Raw genomic sequence first — 20,654 nt, 5'->3', positions numbered from 1 at the left:
AGTAACGATGTTTACCGAACACTCCGGAGGGCCAGCGCAGTTTGGATGTTCCTCTCGTGCCACTTCTGAAGTCCACCCATTCGGCTACATTCCCGCAGTAGGTGAAGGTGCAATCATTGGCTATCGTCCGGATATACGTCACATTCAATATCTCATTCCACAAATGCACGTGACTCAGCTGGCCCAGGAACCCAAGGCTGTGATTGGTCAAGTGATGTATCATGTGACCTATTGTCAGGTCACCACCGGCTTTGAGGTGATCAGCGATGGGGAGTTGGTTGTTACCTCCTCTCCGGATGCCATTTTTGTAAAGGGTCCACGATCCATCTAGAAGTTGGTAAATAATATAATTTTAATTTTTCATGGAACTTCCCAATAGACACTGGGCAGACAAAAATTCCTGGGGTCAAATCACTGTAAACTCTCAATAGCTCGCCTTCCCAAAGCCTGCAGGAAAGTTCGACACCACAGGAATCGCCAGTAGAAATTTATCTTGTGCTAAATGTATAGACAAAATAGAAGCAGTGCTGTCATTATTATTATGCGATTTATCATAGCAGCTACTATCAAATCATCTCCTGTACTTTTACAAAAATTAACGGTTTTTGTGATCGATTACGAAAGTTTGAATTCGTGTGAGATATATAGAAGATTGATATATCTGGATGAATGTTTCCAATATTTGCTATATAAGTTGTGAATTCATATACATGTATTTTACATTGAAAGAAAATGATTTCAAAGGAGGTCAATTCAAGTTTTAGAAACATATAATATATATGATACTCGTGAATATTTAATTGTCCATAGCTGAGTTAATAACTTGTTATAAACATTATTACTTTTCGATTGTTATCAAACATCTGATCAAGCGCAGACTGTATCATTCATGTTAATTTCAATTATTTAGAAAAATACACACAGTGCAGTAACCTGCTCAATTATCAAAACGTGTACTCGTAATAAAGAGGATATACAGTCTTGAATTACATGCTGTAATGATATGTTGAACATTATACTCATGTTCTTTATTGTTTCTCCCCTTTCTGCTTGCAGAGGTTTTTTTTCTTTTTTGTTCTATTCTTCAACAACTGTTTTGCTCAAGTGGGAAATTAAATTCCGCTCACAACCTACAACTCTCGTATCGTGTCCTTTGTGTTTCTGGAGTGTCCTGACAACTTCCCCCACCAAAATCCAGAATACTACAGTAGACCATAATATAATGTTACAGCCCCATTTTCCCCTTGCCCGTGTCCCCAACCTTAAAATATCGCGTTGCTGTAATCATGAGTTTGACTTTAAATCCAAGGATTTTTTTTTAATGATGAAACTGCACATATCTTGTAAAGTTTGGTGACCGGAATAAGCGATATTCGTTACGTGCCCTCAAAACTGAATACATTTTCTTGGAAAATTTACACCAAGAGACTATGAAAAAATATTTTGTGACCAAACGATGTTCTGTACTTCTGATACCTTTATCACATGTGACTTTGTTGACTAGAATAAGTGATTTATATGACGTGTCCTCAAAGCTGGATTCATTCCCCTAAGAGCTGGAAATATTCACCAAGAACATGCTGAGACATTTACTGATCACCAAGCTGTAAATACAAATGCTGTGGACAAACAGTAATCTGCACTTCTACAGGGGATTGCTCTCTTACCTCTATCCCAGGTGACTGCTACATGGACCCACCTGCCGACCTCAAGACCCCAGTTCCTTGCTCTCTGCGGCCTGTTCCCGCCAATACCGATGATGAAATCGTTGCCGATGCTGATGTGGAACTGATTCTCCATCCCGACGGAGTATGCCATCAGGGTAGGTTCATGCCTGGTAACCTGAATGCACGCAAGTTGAGACCAAATGAAAAAAGGGGGAACACTTGTGATGGGCATATGTATCACTTACCCACAGTTCTGTTTTATTGGATTTTGCACTGATTTTTATGATTTTTACTGTGTTTTCCGTGATTCAGTAATTTTACGTAAAGCGGACAAATGAATATCGCATATACGTTCGTTCTCATTAACATGGTTGGTGTTTCATAAAGTTGTTTGTAAAATTACGCGCAACTTTACGCACGACTGGAACATGTAATTCGGTCTTGAATCAATTATACAGGGATATCACATAGAACAAGAAAGGATCACCAGTCGTGCGTAAAGCCATTCGTATCTCACAAACATCTCTATGAAAACACCCACCTGTAGGTCCATGTTCTAATACAGGAAAATACTTACATTTTGGTCTACATTGATCCAGGCAGTGACTGTGAATGCTTCAAAGAGAGGCATATTCTTGCCAAGGATGATGGCGTAACTCGATAGATCCCGCCTGAAGTCCAGACGCGAATCCACTGATTCAGCTTTAAGACAATTACAAGAGAAATAAATAAGAATTAAATTTCATTTAAACAGAGATATACTGATATAGATCAGCATTAGCAATGGGATGATATCTTTCGCTCTATGTCAGCAAGTAAGGATGACAACAAAAAAAATATGGGTTTAAGGGGGTAACAAGATGTTCATCAATGAATGAAATTAATTTCTAAAATGCCGAACAAAAATTTGTAACACAATTTATACATTTTTCCCCAAGCTTCCCCTAAACAAATGAATAAGATAGTAAATATGCAATATTAGTTTTTGAGAGATGTTTAACATCGATTGATATTTTCTTTATTACAAAAAACAATGCCTGCAAGAGAATATTGTACGTATAAAAAATGTCCTAAAGTGCATGAAAAGGATATTTAAGACATTTGGCGCCTCACAGTGGTTACCGATCTCACGATCAGTTGGGCGAAACGATTTTTTTTAGTATTTCTGATCCATATTAATTCATTCATCACTTGTCTGCTGCAAACATAAATGTAATAGTACTGGATTAATGGAAAAAGAACAATGTCGCACCATGATTATACCTCAGACAAACAAGGTCACACTTACTCATGCAAATATTGCTATTCCACTCAAACCCGGTCCCACATTCGCACCAATACCCGGCTGGGGTGTCTGCGCAAATCGGATACTTGTAGAATCCCGCATTGCATTGTAGCTTTCGTAAGGCCACAGCTGTTGAGAGATTTGAGAAATAGTATGTTAAATGATATGCATAAAAAGTTTACCTTCATATACATCAAAACGCATGTGGTTATTAAAATAACGTATAACTTTTATGAAGGTGAAGATTGATTTGAAACATAAGAAGATACACAAAACGATTTAGTATAGCGGTTTATCATTTATATGCTTAATATGTTGACTACGTGAATTTTACTTAAAGATATGAATAAATAATTTTGCATTCAAGAGTAAGAGAATTAGTAGTCAAAGTACTAGGCTGGATTCCCTAATCCTGTAATGTATTATCGTTATAGGTTTTTATTTTTCTGTTCCATAAAAATCGAGGAAAGTGCCATGGTTTTCCGTTGACTTTGAAGGAAATACGAAAATCTCGAGCCAGCTTCGTGACAACAATCAACAGAGCATGCATTCTATACATAGACTACCACCGCCCCCCCAAAATGTATATATATATATATATATATATATATACCTTGTATAAGAAGGGGTGGTATCATAAATACATCTAAGTCAAGATAACATTCAAATCTCACTTACCGAATGCTGAAGACTGATGAATAAAGGCAGATATGGAGGCCAGCAATAGAACGATCGCTCTCCACATTTTCTCTTTTCACAGCTAAAACTATAGATTTGCCGCCTATATAGTAAACACACAATCGGTGACCTTTCCAAGAGGTTTTCCTGTCTGGTGTAACACAACGGATGCTTCACTTCAAGGAAGGTTACCTGTGTAAGAAACGAATCGAACTTTAACTGTAAAATTAGCTCATTAAAACCGCTAATTGGCGATAAGCTTCCTTTTAGTAATCTCTCTCTCCCTCTCTTTCTCTCTCTATATATATTTGTTGTCCCTCTCCCTCTTTCTGTATTTACCTATCTGCTTTTCTTTATAAGACAGAGAAGAGTTGCAATTAAAATGATTTTCGAGAAAGTTCATGCAATTTTGTAATCGTAATGGTATCGAAACTTTAATCTCGAGCTATCGATAGATCAGCAGCCATTCATCCCGTTGAAATGTAATAGTTCATAATTCAATCAATCCACCACTATAAAAAAAAAAACTCTTCTGGATATCAAAAGCAGTGGGAGATATAAACAGGAACATCTCTTGTTTGGCTCGCGCTCTTTGTACACATTATAACATTTGATATCATAAAACGGGTGCACATTAATAAGGTGGCTAATACGAAGCACATTAGAACACCAGCAGTACATACTGTTTAAGATTTTTAGAAGGTGTCGAGTGAGAATAATTGTAATATTTCCATGGAAGTACCTCCATGATTTTACTACACACGATCAAAAAATAATAATAAAACGGCGCTGAAATATTTTTGTCCAAATTCACCGATGAGTTTGCATCATTTTGTTTTACCATAATTATGAAAACCAATTTGTTTGACTTATTCTTATCTCAAAAGAAAGCATGGTCACAATATTTTGCTTTATGACAGTAAGACCATGAGCAGTACTGGGTGTTAGGCAAATATAATTCCTGGTCATGTGCATGCCCTCAACCAATCATGTGATTAACATTGATTCCAATCATCTTGTACTGTAGAATAGCTATCCAGTCAACTCTATATTCATCTTTGCATTGTGAATCTTGGGATGTGTGCAATGTATGTAGGCAACCTTGGTTTTTTTCCAGTAGGTCTCCGTTATGTGTGCGGACCACTGGCAATGCCTTGCTGCTTTGAGGTAAGTGTTAAATGTAATTTAAGATCGACGGCATATGCTACGTTTTGCCTCAGGTAGGGATCTTTTATTATAGGATCGATGTCGGGAGTACAGCCCAAGAAACTGTGGCACGGAAGATGAATAAACCAATTGAATGAGAGTCATGCAGGGTTGAAGAACATTTGAGGGAGGAGGTACATACGACAGTAACCATGGTCACTGGGGAGGGAAAATTTTAAGACAAATATGACTGTCTAGATACAAAGAGAAGCGCACATGCACATTTTTGTTAAATTCTTTACTCGGCAAATTATTGGTATTTAGCTATTTATGTGCAATCCACTGTAATCAGCGAGTGCCATATTTTTTCAGTCTATATTTATTTGTTTTATTTATAAAAAAGAATCACTCCTGAGAGAATAATGCTAAACCTTTAGACCATAAGCTGAACTGTACAATAGAATCACTCATGCATGCAATACACTCCCCAAAATGCAATAGGCATAACAACGAAAATGTGTTCGTAGCACTCATGTGGGTGCACATATATGTGTTCATGGCACGTTAAGGGTTAAAAAGTATACATCTGTAGCATTTATTCTGATAAAAATAAAAAGAACAAAGCGGATCGAAATGCCTTCTTCAAGGAAAAGCCGGAAATCGAGCACCGGACCTTGGGCATACTCACACACTTACACACACACACACAGTTCAAGAACAGACAGTGAGTTACATTAAATTAAACATGAAATGATATTTCATTATATTAATAAATTAAGTTATAGGTGAGAACTCTACAACCTTCCAAGAAAATTTTGCGGGTGTTTCCTCTTATTAATTTTCTTTCTTTCTTATTAATCTTTCTTTCGTTTCAAATAGAGAGAATCCACCCCTCCAAGGATCGAAATATTCGTCCCCGACCCTAGCTGGATCTCGTCATTCCCAATAGCGATAAATTTCTTCTTTTCTCTCTGCCTTTTTTCCTAGCCTTTTGTCTTTTTCTTTATATTGTTTTTGAATTGTATATATATATATATTATATAGAAAGAGAGTGTGTGTGAGAGAGAGAGAGAGAGCCGTATCCTGCCACAAGACTTTGCTTTGCTAGGGTCTTATGCCTTCTTCTATTTTATAACAAACTGATTCGATATTAATTTATTTATTTATACATAAATGAAGATTTTTTTTAAATGGAAAATGAATGTTCACATCAAATGAAATAACAAATTAAATATTATCAAATACAATGTGGTCTGTACAGCTTTCTACTGAAGATATGAACAGAGTAGCGATATCTAAGAGCGCATTTTAACGGATTTTTATTGCCAAATCGCTCTCAGCCAATCATCTACATGCGTTATCGCAGGTCATAGCAGTTGTTTAGTAAACATTTCTGGTGAAGGGCCCGGTAAAACACTTAGAAGTGCATTGGCTTTCAGAAGCTTTACCGTGAATGCCGTATAAAGCTCGTAGTAAGCGAGTATGAGGGGCCAAACAAGTCATTGATATAACTATGCAACCATATATTTAATCGATATTTGTCCAATACATACGTATAGTTTTAACAAATCAGAACGCAGGATGCTATACATCTATGCATTTATGTGTATATGCATGGTTAGCGAGGTACGGAATTCTTTTTCTTTTTTCTTGCAATGATTGGAAAATATAGATTTTGATCGTTATTGCAACTAGTAGCATTACATAAACAATGGAATATTCCCATTAGTATTCGTTTTGAATTATGGAGCTTTGAAAAAAAACCTCTTCCTCCCAAATCATCTGTGGAATAATAACTTGTAAATCAGTAGGAAAACTGTGCAGGTTTGAATAATGACATCATGATATATCAACAGGGAGACATATCCACATTTCAAAGAAAAACAAATATTAACTGATCAACAGGGTATAAACGAAGGAATACAGCATTTCACAATCACCTCGTAAATCTACACTCAATAGTTGTAGACAGCAACTCTTTTTTGCGCACTGTGCTAGCGGCACGCTTTATACGGAGTTCAGTTTCCCGTTCCGTCGTGTTTTTCAATAACTGCACATGAATCATGCAAATGTTCGAAAAATATATATGCATTTCATATATATATATATATATATATATATATATGTATATATATATATATATATATATATGTGTGTGTGTGTGTGTGTGTGTGTGTGTGTGTGTGTGTGTGAAGAGTAGAGTAGAATCAAGGATGAAGCAAAGTATACACTATGTTGTAAAGCTTTCGGCCCTGGCCTTCTTCAGTTTTTATTTGCTAAACAAAACAAATAAAGCAAATCATAGAATAAGCAACAGAACAAACATAATGTAAATAATAGCAAATTGAATCAAAACCAAAACAAAACAATAAGAGAAATCATTTGGTAATCATTCTATGATTTGCTTTATTTGTTTTGTTTAGCAAATAAAAACTAAAGAAGGCCATGGCCGAAAGCTTTACAACATAGTGTATACTTTGCTTCATCCTTGATTCTACTCTACTCTTCACACATATATTATAAACAATGATCAAAGCGATTGGTACATATATCCACGCCCCTCTCATTATATATATATATATATATATATATATATATATATATATATGAGATAGAATACAAATATCTATATACGTCCTCAGCCCCTAAATGTGTGATATTTTTTGTACATGTCTATCCGGTTGATGAATATAGCTTATTCACGCATAAATAGTACAAAAAATAGACAAAACACTATTTCGAACACGATCATTACTTGTATATAATTATGATTTATCGAAAGGAATTGTCTATTCGAACTTATTGCTGCTTCATAAAACAGCTGTCAAACATATAGCCATAATCAAATCAAACTTGTTGTCATTTCCACATGCAAGTATTATATCAAGTATTTCTTCATCTATTGACGCATTGGTATTTCAGTGTGCATTCATGTAGGAAATGTTGGGTTTTGGCTGAAAGCTTATTCGTATCATGTTCCTCAATAATCGAATTTTCTCCGTGTGAATGGAAATGAGATGGGTTGCCACCTATGATAAGCGTCTTAATATGTATCTTAGATGAAAATAGGCATGAGCATTTCAGTGTGTCTGACGCGGTGTGACAGACTTTTAAATAGGGCGTTGAAAGGTTTTCAGACTCGGGGAGTGATGGGAGAGGAGGAGGGCACTATATGTGTTTGTCAGTTTGTGTCTTATATGTTTCAACCTTTTGGATTTGGTGTTAAAGGTCAAGTCCACCCCATAAAAAAGTTGATTTAAATAAACAGAGAAAAATAAAAGCCCAAAGCGCTTTACAGCATTATATTTCCCCGGTCATTGGATCCTTGCATGTCAGGATACATTGTATACACCTTCTCCACTCCCTAGGTAGTATTCCAACAAGAATTCTAAGACTCATTGCGAGGCATACTACAGAGGCTTTCACATCCTACCGTGTTCCCATTTAGCACCTGGGTCGAGAGTGGCAAAGTGTGGATTAACGCCTTGCCAAAGGATGCTAGACCTTCCAACAAAACCTCCTTGCCTATCTGCACATTTATGGAGCGTTGTGGCCCAGTGGATTAGTCTTCCAACTTTGAAACAGAGAGTCCTGGGTTCGAATCACAGCCATGTCGTAATTTCCTTTGGCAAGAAATTTACCCACATTGTGCTGCACTCAACCCAGGTGAGATAAATGGGTTCCTGGCGGGAATTTATTCCTTGAAATCCCACCGCGCTGTGAAAGGCTGCGAGGCTATAACCAGGGTAATACTATTGGAAGTATGCGCTATACACGCATGTTAGTATTACCATTATTATTCTTATTGTTATTTAGGTCGGTCTACAAAACCATCCCTTGACAAAATAGCCAATGAAATGAAAAGTTCAATAGAGTCTGTGAACCTGAAGCTAGAACAGGGTTGAGTGAAGCTTACTCTGCAGATATCACCACAGGATGGGATCATATATGACATTTCCAAGTATTGATTTTCGAATCTGATTTGCTGCGCATAATGCTGAAATTGAGCCAAAGGGAAAAAATAGCTTGCCGGCTTTGTGGCGTATAACATAGACCATGGCCAATAGATGGGCATGAGGGGTACGATGATTTTGTGGTCTCGAAAGCAACATGCTGACAAATGATGAATTCTATGAATTTCATTTCCCAGTACTGATAGGGAGACAATATTAAGAAGAAAATATGTAGTAGATAAAAAAAGAAAGGAGGTTGGGAGGAGATGGAAGAGGGAGAAGGGAACAAAGGGATAGAGGGAGAAAGACAGAGAGTTCATGGCGTTTGAAGAGAGAGGACAGGGAGCTTGAAATAGAAAAAAGAAGAAAAAGTCAGGGATGAAAATATTTAAAGTGAGGGGGGAGGGATACAGAAATTCATAGTCGATGTTGTGGAATGGGGCATTCTATATTTTAAAGTGAGGATTAAAGATATACTAGGTATGAATGAATTATTGAATCGAAAATTGGGAATGAAAATTCAATGGAAGCATCTGTGCAAATGACGATTTTCGGCAAAGGGGGGGGGGCTGTTACAGAATAAATATTGTTCAAGCAAAGATTGAGTGAATGGGGTCTGTAACTTTAATGGTTTCGTTGCGATTCAAGACATACAAATCCCTAAGATTTCTTAAAATTTCAACTATTTCTTTATATATTTCTAGCAGGCATTTAGAAGTCAGTCATATACAATAATATATAATTCATTATACATGTAGAACGTCACTGGCAATTGCCAACATTTTGTTTAGAACAAAATGCTGGCAATTGCCAGTGACGTTTTATAATAAATTCAATTCAATTCAATAATTATCCTCAAATTGTTTTGCATCACATGAACCAACAATGATGACCCTCATAATGTAAATCAGATCTCAGGAATGTGGACTCTATTAGCCTTTTCTATATATAAACAAAATAATAAACGAATTGACATAGTTCTTGGATATTCAGTAAATGTATTAATGAGTAAACAAATAAGTAAATAAATAAATGAATACGAAAATAAAGATTAAAAAACATTGTATATCATGACTAACATGATAGGCCACTTTATGCTACTGCTCAATTTCCATTCCTACTACAATCTTCCCCAAGTTAAACAACGTTTTTAGTTTGCTTTTAGGCACCCCTGACTGTTCTTCAATATTGATCAAGAATAATGACCATCATATTATTTTTAATAAAACACACCACATATTTATTATTCTTGTATGAAACAGTTTTGTAGATCGAGAGTATCCAAATGCGCATGGGGATACTTCATGAAATTCACCACGAGGTACATCTCCATTGGGTTTTTATCCCCTTTAAGTAATTGAACCATTATGACGTCATCATATGCTACATCATTAATTTAACACAAAAAATAATAGGATTGCATCAGTGTATAAGCGTGTGACCTTTTTCCTTGCCTGGGCCGTCGGTGTGTACATTGTATTATTAATCAAATTAAAGGCATACTCAAGAAGTTGCAGTGCACAATAATATGGAGAAAGGGTCTTCGCAATCAAGGTGAATTTCATTCCCACACCATCTTAGATCTAACTTTAAAAACTTGACAGATTAAGAAAGCTTACACTGACTTGCGTATCACGGGTTTTTCTTAAGTCATATTTGTTAATATCAAATATTAATTTGTTATATCTATAGAGATTGGATTCGTCATCAATACTATATTGGCATTCAATATAATTCCTTCACATCAAGACACAATGTTGTGTTGTTAAGAAGGTAGTCCTTGATATAGAAAATTGTTCATACAGGTACATCGGTAGACTCTGGGTAAAACGTCCAGTTGTTGGTTGTTGTTTTTTAGATTGTTCTTTGGGCCTAATGTTGCCTTCATAAAATGATGAAAAGCGGCCCTTAATTAAAGGTTCAATATAAGCCTACATGTCAGCCTACATGATAGCATGTAATTCCAAAAATTGCGCCGATAAGTAACACTGATTTAGAGTTTCAATTTACTCCATCTTTTCTCCCTTCTTGTGTAGTCAATTTGTGATTTATTGTTTTTGTTTCTATCTTTTTCTATATAGAAGTGCCACACTTGAGTTACGTCTTACATGTATATTATTTGGCGAATAAAGATGGTATATATATTATGATGGTCTTCTTTTGTTGTTGATGACGTTGTTTGCTCAGGGTCAGTGTCACAAACGGTGTTCTGTGTTCACAGTGTGTTCACATACAGTACACTGTTAGAAAATTTATCCTTAAAATAAAAGAAGTTCCTGTAGCAGAGTCTCGAGAACACCTGTAATCTTACCAGATCATGTGATATTACAGGAAATTGGTATTTGGTGTATGAAACCTTACAGATTTCCTTTAATCAAACACCCTTTGCCCCTTTTTAAAAAGACCTGGGGCCTGTTGCAGAAAGAGTTGCGTTTAAACGCAAGTCCCAAATGCGCGCTGATTGGTTGAAAATCAAGTTGTGCATGATTGTTAGAGTTGCGATTGATTGCAACTCTTTTTTTGCAACGGGCCCCAGTTCTGCTAAATTGCAGAAGAAATCATGTTTTATGAATTTACAGAATGATCATGTTATCGCTTTCTGCAAAATCTTTTTTTTCTGTAAAATCAGTTTTTTTTAAACAGTGTACTTGGCTATGTGAACATGTGATTCACACAAGCACTGATGACTAAAAATATTTTTTTTATAGAGCTCCGGTGCATGAAGTGCGTTTCATAGTATTGAGCTACAAACAAATAAGGCCTTGCTGGTTGAGTGATTGAATACCAACGTTGTTTCCAGTTCTCTTACGAGCAATGATCCAATTAGTTAATTATCTCCTAATGAAGATTGTATGATGATGACCACAGAGATAGATATTGATTGCGTATCTCGTTATACGATGCGTGAATGATAGCTGGCGCGGAAACAATAGATGTTATTGATTCGTTTGTTATGAAATTGGTATATAGACGGACCTATTATTTCATAGCGCATTGAGCATGCTAACTTTCAATGGATGACATTGAGTAGTTGGATATTATACATGGGAAATGAACAAGGAAAAGAAAATGAAGCATGGCAGTGGGGTTGCATAACAGCTTTCCTAATTTTGATTTTAGTGGAAATTGTTTTTAATTGTTAATTGTTCCAACAAAACATTTATTTATCAATTGGTATTAATGTAAGTGGAATCTAATGAAATAATATGCATGGAACGGCAATGGCATACAATTCCAAGAATGTGATAATTATGTTCCATATCGAGACCATTGATTATATTTCAGGGTGAAATTAATCAAGCTTTACAGCTGGTGAACCACTGGTATTGAAATGTCACGCCTAAAGCCCGACGCCACGGGCAAGACACCGGTCTGCAAACACCGTCCCTCTCGTAAAAAAATGAAATGGATGTGTTTTTGTGCGGGCGTGTGGGGAATGTGTGTGTGTGTGAGGGTGTGTGCGTGTGAATGACTCTCTCTCGCTCTCCAAGTACGATGGGAATAAGGAAAAGGGGTTATTAGGACACATCTGGAAAGGGGAATAAGAGAGCTTCCATATGGCATGTATGAGAAAGCCTTGTATTCGTAGATAAGGATCAGTAATTCAAAACAAAATAGTGGTGAAAACTTCTTTTTTTTCCTTGTCAACTTGACATCAGCGCCCCCCCCCCCCCCCCATTAAAAGTCGTTCCTCAAGGGCCCTGGTGAAAAGGCCCTGGAATTCACTTCCGGTGTAGAATTTGAATTCGTGACCGTAATTAGCGTTTGTGATTCTAATCATGTTCTAAGTTTGGTTTCATACGTGTTAAAATTCATCATTAGCCTTATTTTTCACTGGAATCATCATGCAAATATTACGATTTTTACCGTGTGAAAGGGCGGTTGGAAAGAGTGAGAACAATCGAGAAAATTGACGAACATTCCTATATTTCTATTTACTATTTTTCACAACTGTAATTGTATGCAACACGATATGCTAAATTCAACATGATCTAACGTTTTACTTTGGACGTGCATGTCTTCAGAATGGATCCGGCACGACTGCTCAATGCTATTGAGGGAAGAGCAAGCTAGGCTTGAGAGTCTAGACCAGTGGTGGAGACATTAAAACATGGACGGAATATGACTGTGCAAGAAGGGGCACGGATGTCATGAGCAAAGCTTGCTGGCATATAAACATTGGAGCAAAATAATTGATTTGATATAGTGAAGTTGGTCCTTCTCAACTCGACATGCTTGAAGTTGGTAAGCAACATTTACTTGAACCTTCGCTAGGAAATATCATGACTATGAAAACTTACAAAGCTTTTTCAGTGCAATGCAAATACCACGCTCAAAGCATGCTCCATGAGAATTCAATACACATTGATGATATAAGGTTCTACAAATAGAATCTCAACCACATCCACTATACGTGTGAAGCTACTTACATCCAAAGCCTACCAATCCATCAATTTCGCATTGGCATCGTCAGGCGCCTGATCATGTAAATAAAAAGAAACGTGTAGCTCTGGTGGTCCGACACACCACGACACTACAATTGAGACGGATTACCTTAAACACTGGAATACCAATTATACCACACATGCATTATTCCCTTTGCTATCTTAGGATGCATCCACACCATCGGATCCGTCTCTAGACCGACCAAAAAGAATTCCAACCATAAAGATATACGTACGTCGGAATCCCATCAATCCATCAACCTTACATTAACATTGTCAGACACCTCATCATGTTAATAAAATTGTGTAGCTCTGGTGTTCAGGCACCTCGACACCGCAATTGGCAAGGACCCCTTTTACTAGCATATGATTGACCAGGGAGTTGAATTTATATATTCATGTTTTTGCCAATGAAATACCAATTAAACACCACATCGACTAGCATACCTGTATGGGATCGAGAAGGGGCAAAGGGGCAAATCCTCCTCCTAACAAAAATTTGTTTACTTATATTTTAATAATATGTTAAATTTAAAAAACGGCTGCTTCCGGAATTGGCGTTGGCCCTTTACCCTCATGTTTAGTTGTCCGAAAATGTTTGCCCTCCCCTGAAAACGTTTTTTCAGGTACACAACTGAGCACATAACGACATTTTTTCACTCCTTGTACCCTAATTTACAATTGTATATCAGTCACTCTTTATATTGGGCCTACATGGGTTAAGAGTGACTACTAATAGACAAGTATCTAATGAAGTTATACAGTAGTGACAAAAGTTTCAGATTTAATAGGAGCAATTGTTTACAAGTAGTGGTGGGATTTCAAAAACGATTTCTGTCACTCATCTCAATTTGTCGATTGATTTGATTGAACATTTCGTCCGACGTGCCTGGCAAAGCTTGAAAAACCGATTGAAGCTATCGAGATCAAATCTTGCGTGCATGTGAGAAACGTTTCAGAACGTCACATGGCATGAAGGGGAAAAAGGAGAAATGCATTTCGTTTAATACGTTTTGGTGCTATCAGATTATTTGTCGATATGCTCTTTATATGGAAGAAGACGGTTTCTGTGTCTCCATCTCTCTCCATTTTCTCTCTCTTTCTCTCTATCTGTGTATTATGATATGCCATGTATACATGTAAAGTATATACAGGTCCAATACCCAGAAAGGGGTGGGGGGCAAGGAGCCCGTACAGGTTCGCGATTAGTCTAACGCTTGATTTTCACGATTAATTGTACACTGTAATCAATGCAATCAATCGTAAACAAGTCTACGATGATTGCTTAGCTTTGCGTTATGGACGCCACGCTGCTGCCAGAACTACACAGACACAACACGATGAATATATAAGACCAGTGAGTTTGCCTGTTTCCTTTGGTATCTTACGACACGGTCACACCAACGAAACCGACTCTAGACCGATCAACCACTGTAAAAACTGCGGTTTTAAAGCTGACACCAATTGATGTTAATAGAGGACCACACCCTGAGGTGTTAAAATTACACCCTAGAGATTAAACATAACTCCAAAGAGTGTAAATGTAACAACAAAAGGTATTGTAATAACACCTATAGGTGTAAAACTAACACCACCAATGTAACACCGGTGTAAAATAACTGGTGTGGTCCTCTATGTACACCGGTTAACACCACAGTTTTTGCTGTGAAGCTATTACATTATTTCGAATGGCATATCATCGGTCGGGTTGGAAACCGTTTCGTTGGTGTGACTGGTACGGGATACATGGGGTTGTAGACAATCCCAAATGTGGTGTTTATGATAATACAGTTCATAGGCGTTCTCCGAACACACTCGCACTTCTCCTATTCATTGGTTTGACGCCTTTCCCGCCATTGAGCCGTCATTATGGCGAAATCATTATTGCTATAAATTGGAAGGAATTTAAGAATAGCAATGTGGAAGCGATTCTCGATTATGATGATAATGCTAATTCGTATACTGTCGAAATCTAGAAGTGCAACTATTATGTGGTAACAATTTCCATTTTATTCATATTTGGCTATTTGGGACTTGACATGATCATCAACATAATTGTAAAGGGGAAACTCATCCTGTCGGAAGGTTTACTGTAAAAATAGCAGAAAATTGGTGAAGGGTTAAAGAAAACAGCAAATATTTAAAAAATTGTTGGAGTTTATGATTTTTCGAATTTGTAATTCAATTCAATTCAATTTATTCAACCATAAAAATATGTATATACAATTCATACAGTGTACATAATTATGCAATAATAGTCAAAATATATATGGCTAGGACCATAAAAAAGCAAATACATGAACATGCACACACACCCTCACACACCAACACACACACGCGCAAACCCTGGTAATTTTATAGATTTTCCATTAAATAGGCCCTACACAATTTTTTTCTTTAACGGGATACGGTTAAGAAGGGAAGTTGGGAGTTGATTCCATTTTTTTCACCGACTAACGTAACGTCATATGCAAGCAGCTTCCCGTGAATCGTGAATTAAAATTATTAATGACATGTCATTTTCTAGTAAAAAAAAAGGATTTATTGTACCTTCAGTTTATCAACAGACAAATTATTCAAAACCCACTACTAAAAGATTTTTTGTCACATTAGCCATTTGAAAATTAAAAGATATGGATTTTTATGAATTAGCTGCTAGTATAAGATTAAAAAAAATCTAATACCTTCCTTAATCTTTAATGGATTTTCCTCAAACATGTCAAACCTTCACCAATATCTTTTTTTATTATTTGTTCTTGTATTTTTACAACAAACTTTTTTTATCAGGATAAACTTCCCCTCTGAACCACAAAGGACTGTAACGATCTATATTTTCCCTCTCCAGCGAACTAGGAATATAATTATGTTTGTTACTTGCATGTTGTTTCATGGATATTGTTATAATATCTTGCGTGCCTATAGTATATATTTAGTTAATTTCCTGATGTCATTTATCATAAGTTGTTTTCTAATTGATAAAGATATTTCAGCCTGTTCAGAGACACCAGTGTTGGTTGAAGATGCATGGCCTTTTTTAAGAGTTAAAATTTATCATATCAAATTTACCAACGTTCAATACATGCATATAACTTGTTTATATTGGCGCCGACAAAAAAATATTTTTCTTCTTTGACAGAATGAATGATATTCACTGGCAACTTTAATTAAAATGTGAGTTCTTGATTAATTTTCAAACAACACCTGGTACATTAACCGGTGACACACAGTGTAAAACAATGGATATTGTCTAATTAAATACCTCAAGAGAATGAAAGGTAAACACAGCACTCGCCAAGGGTTAAAGCCACTAATTGACTGGCAAAAATAATGCAGAGTGGATTGATTTAATTACTGTAAAATGACAGGAGTTGCCACAACCGCAAGATCCATGGCTCGACGATGGTTTAATTTAATTTCTGATGATATACGAGTGATCACAGTGAATACGAAAAATTCATTTCTGTTTATTCCGATTGTCATAAATTGAGATTAGGTCATAGCTTCGACATGAAGGAATTTAGACATGTTAAAGTAAACATATCTTTAAGAATTCGAAATTTGAATGCAAAAAAATTACAGAACAAAGATGAGCTGAAAGAGCTGAAAGAAAAAAAAAATATATATATATATACATATATCAAATTTTAGTGATTTTGTTTTCCAAGGATGCCCTCGCCCCTTTTAATAGCACAGTTAGAAACCAGACGCAATTGGCCACATTCCCATTATCATAGTAGACGAAATACATCGAAATTTGAACCATTGGTATAAGACGGGGAGAGACGAAGCATGTAAATTCGCATGCGATATTCGTATATTCTACAGAAAGAAAGATGACGTCACTGTCGTCACGGGCAGGTGTATTTGGAGGGACTGGGAGAATTTATTCCCAGGCAAGGTTTTCGAGTAATTGAATGATCGGAGTTCTCCATTAGACCCATTATTGATCCATCGTCAAATTAGGTATCTTTTTCTATGCCACGTGCCCTCATTATGCAGTTATTCTTGTGAAGCATTCACGATGAAAACTTCCCATTTATTGTTTTCAACAATAATTTCATGATGATGATGAAAGGTTGAATTTTCATCCTGTGTTTGATGGAAATATTAAAAAAAAAATCAGGACTCTTTGATAATCTATGAATTGTCAGTTTTGCAGCTGAATGACTATACCTAAATGTCAATACCTGAACTGACACGTTAGAGGCATTTGACAAACATGACGAAAGCCCAAAATGTAGATTTTAACAAAAATCGTGTAAGACGTATAACATAATATTTTCTATAAAAAAATAAATAAAGGATGGCTTTTCTTCTTCAATTTTCAATTTCTGAAGAATATGAAAACCTAATCAAACGTCTTCCCATTTTTTCTAAAGGTGCATTTTTTTAATTATTTTTTTCAGCTCTAGTTTACAATGTAATGATACTACTTCTAATAGTAGTAGTAATATTAGTAGAAGTAGTAGTAGTAGTAGAAGTAGTAGTAGTAGTATAGTAGTAGTAGTAGTAGTAGTAGTAGTATAGTAGTAGTAGTAGTAGTATAGTAGTAGTAGTAGTAGTAGTAGTCGTATAGTAGTAGTATTACTAGTAGCATAAAATAGTAGTAGTAGTAGTAGTAGTAGTAGTAGTAGTATAGTAGTAGTACTAGTTGAAGAGTTTGTAGCGGTATTGAATTGAATGAATTTATTGTCCTGTGTAGGAAATTCATTTTACATCGGGTTTACAAATACATATGCACATAGACAGAGTGATATAGATTTACAATATACCGTGGGATTACATACACAAACAAAATGCCGTATACGCTTTTCAAATATAATAGAATATTACAATTGCAGATGTATATAACAGTAGTTGTATAGTAGTAGAGATACTAGTAGCATAAAGTACATGTAGTAGTAGTAGAAGTAGTAGTAGTAGCAGCAGTATAGGAGTAATAGTATTTATATATATAGTAATTGTCGAGTAGTGGTAGTCTTGTGGTAGTGTCGTCATCATATTGAAAGCTTTGCAACACCCGACTTCATACATTTCCATCCCTGATAGAGTCTCGTGACAAACACTTTCAATTTGCATTTGCTTTGGGTTCGAATAGGCAGATTCATATATTTTCTCAATCTACGCGACCTAGTTCATTGATATTGATGCACGCATGCAACAGCTATAAATTAGAGCGACGCTCTATCGGTATGTATTCTGCACAGCTGAACATCGCTTGGAGCGATCAAATTTTCTTCTTTACAATGTAAATATCACTAAAACTTAACGGCAATATGTATCGAATAACATCATATACTCTCGGTTCTGTTTGAGATTGTAGTAGGCCTAATGATAATGCTCAGCATTCAATAATGTCGCCCAATTAAATCGATTCCATTCTTGAAGAAAAAAGAAAAATTGTGAAAGCCGTCCAGCGAGAAACAAATGAGGCGATATAATAAATAAACATCAATTCATCCACAATAAATGAAAATTCATCCTTACCTTGAGAACTTTAAAGGTTAGCTTAGGATGAAGAATATCATATTCGGTATTTCAGAGGCCTCAAAATACAGCTGAATTTCCTCCACGGGATACGATTAACATCCACGCACCCAGCACCGATGCACACAACCCGTACACGCAAAAGCCCGCGTAAATGAGAATCCCGCGCGCGATACCAACACCAGCGAGTGCACATTCCTCTTGCACACATCTACGGTAGACGTAAGGAAGAAGAGTGGTGTGTATACGAAATGCAAACAGGCGACATTATGTGCCCTGGTGAAAGATTAGAGCGCTGCTCGCACACACAGAACCGGAGAATACCACTGAAAGGGATGCAGACGAATTTTGAAGCGGGAAGATGGTACTATGGTAAATTTGAGCCGACGAAATCGACGTTCAGTTGACCCGAGGCTTGGCCACTCGAGATGCGCATTTGGTTTCGGGTCCGAGTAAGATTTGTTCTTTCCTTTTCTTTTTTTACATCAGGGGGAGGAGTTATTATTCAGATATGATTACTGTCATTCTTTATATATTTATTAGAGCTTTCGACAAAAAATGAATTAGATTGAAACAAAAAGCTCTGATATGTAATCACTATCCTCAATATATTTCTTGGCATGAATAGAAATTATTTTTACTAAGACAGTAACCCTTTTCATTCACTTCATGGATACCAATTTACAACCCTGAAAAAAAAGCAGAAAAGAATGATGGAATATTAGTTTTGCTAGATGTTACCTATCGGATAGCAATTTATTAAAAATGAAATTCTATTTTTTTTCTTAGATGAACTGCCATGTTTATTTGATATGTCTTATTATTTCTTCTACTGCGTCTGAGTCTGAGTGCCAATCAAATATAAAGAAACTACTCTTCGAAATTGGTGGAAACATAAATCATACCAAATCACGTTTGTATTCACAGAGCAAATTATTATGTCAAAAGTTCTCAATTCAAGTTGTTGCGGTTTATTTTCATTTTCTATATATATTTTGGTGAAGCCATTTCGCCATATTCAACAAAAAATGTCGACGATTGCTCATGCATGAACAATGATGAATAACACTTTCATTTGGTGTCATCCGATAGAGCAGACATATTGGCGTACTATATATATATATATATATATATATATATATGCACAAATCATGAGTGATATATAGGTAAACTATTCATATATTTTGTTTCAAAGCGATCACAAATGAACACAATAATGAATAGAAAACTACCATAAAGATAGCGTTTTATTGGTTCCTTCATAATTATATCGAATAAAAGTAACAATAAAAATGCCAAAGGCATATACATATATACAAAAATATATGTACATTGTATGTGCTGTATCAAACAGAAAGTAAAACAATTCAAAATATATTTAGAGATTCTTCACTTTTGCTTTTTCTAAGCGTTAATGATAAAGAGAATGGAATTTATATGTCTATATACTTCGCCACATATATACAATTATTGCTTTATCCATATCTTATTACTTTAAGAAAATGCACTTACTTAGTCCTAAAAGCCCGTTTGGATCACAAAAAGTTTCATTGTTAATTCCATAAAAGTGGAGGAAAAAATAAGTAAAATAAAACTTTCAAACTTTTTGTCCTTAACGCACGCTTTGTTCACATAAGTTTCATACAGATTATTAGTCCATTAAAGTGGAGAAAAAAAATGAGTAAAATAAACCGTTACAACTAATCCGATGGTAAGGGAATGCCCTTGACGATTTGACGTATTCTAAAACTATGAGAAAAGAACATGCATGTTTGAAGACGCTGTTAAATCAAAATGATCCCTAGAATTGGGTACAGTCGCAGCATTAAACCGATTCCAAAACCGACCGTCTCCAGGAGATTTCAATGGTATAACTGTGGCAGAAGAGAGCATCCCGATATGTAATTCCACCAATATCATTTCAACCAGTATAATTACAACAAATACGAAGTAAAAATTTGTGAAGATTCCTGTTTTAGCTCCCCAAATGGTT

At 35.9% G+C, this 20,654-nt stretch overlaps 1 protein-coding gene across 1 annotated transcript in view; it reads right to left on the bottom strand.

Moving 5' to 3' along the window:
• LOC121432028 (adhesion G protein-coupled receptor L1-like) overlaps positions 1-19,091 on the bottom strand; it is a 35,377-nt gene extending 16,286 nt beyond the window's left edge. The window contains exons 1-6 of the mRNA XM_041629844.1: positions 18,662-19,091; positions 3,631-3,822; positions 2,956-3,081; positions 2,245-2,369; positions 1,668-1,842; positions 16-327 (exon numbers count right to left, since the gene is read on the bottom strand). Of these exons, the coding sequence (XP_041485778.1) occupies positions 16-327; positions 1,668-1,842; positions 2,245-2,369; positions 2,956-3,081; positions 3,631-3,697 (805 nt within the window). The 5' untranslated portion in view covers positions 3,698-3,822; positions 18,662-19,091. The remainder of the gene's footprint in view (positions 1-15; positions 328-1,667; positions 1,843-2,244; positions 2,370-2,955; positions 3,082-3,630; positions 3,823-18,661) is intronic.
• Between the last annotated feature and the right edge of the window lie 1,563 nt (positions 19,092-20,654).

The sequence above is a fragment of the Lytechinus variegatus genome, chromosome 18 (genome assembly GCF_018143015.1).
Source record: "Lytechinus variegatus isolate NC3 chromosome 18, Lvar_3.0, whole genome shotgun sequence".
In the NCBI taxonomy this organism is placed as follows: domain Eukaryota; kingdom Metazoa; phylum Echinodermata; class Echinoidea; order Temnopleuroida; family Toxopneustidae; genus Lytechinus; species Lytechinus variegatus.
The sequence above is the reverse complement of the archived record's forward strand: the minus strand, read 5'-3'. Positions and strand labels throughout refer to the sequence as shown.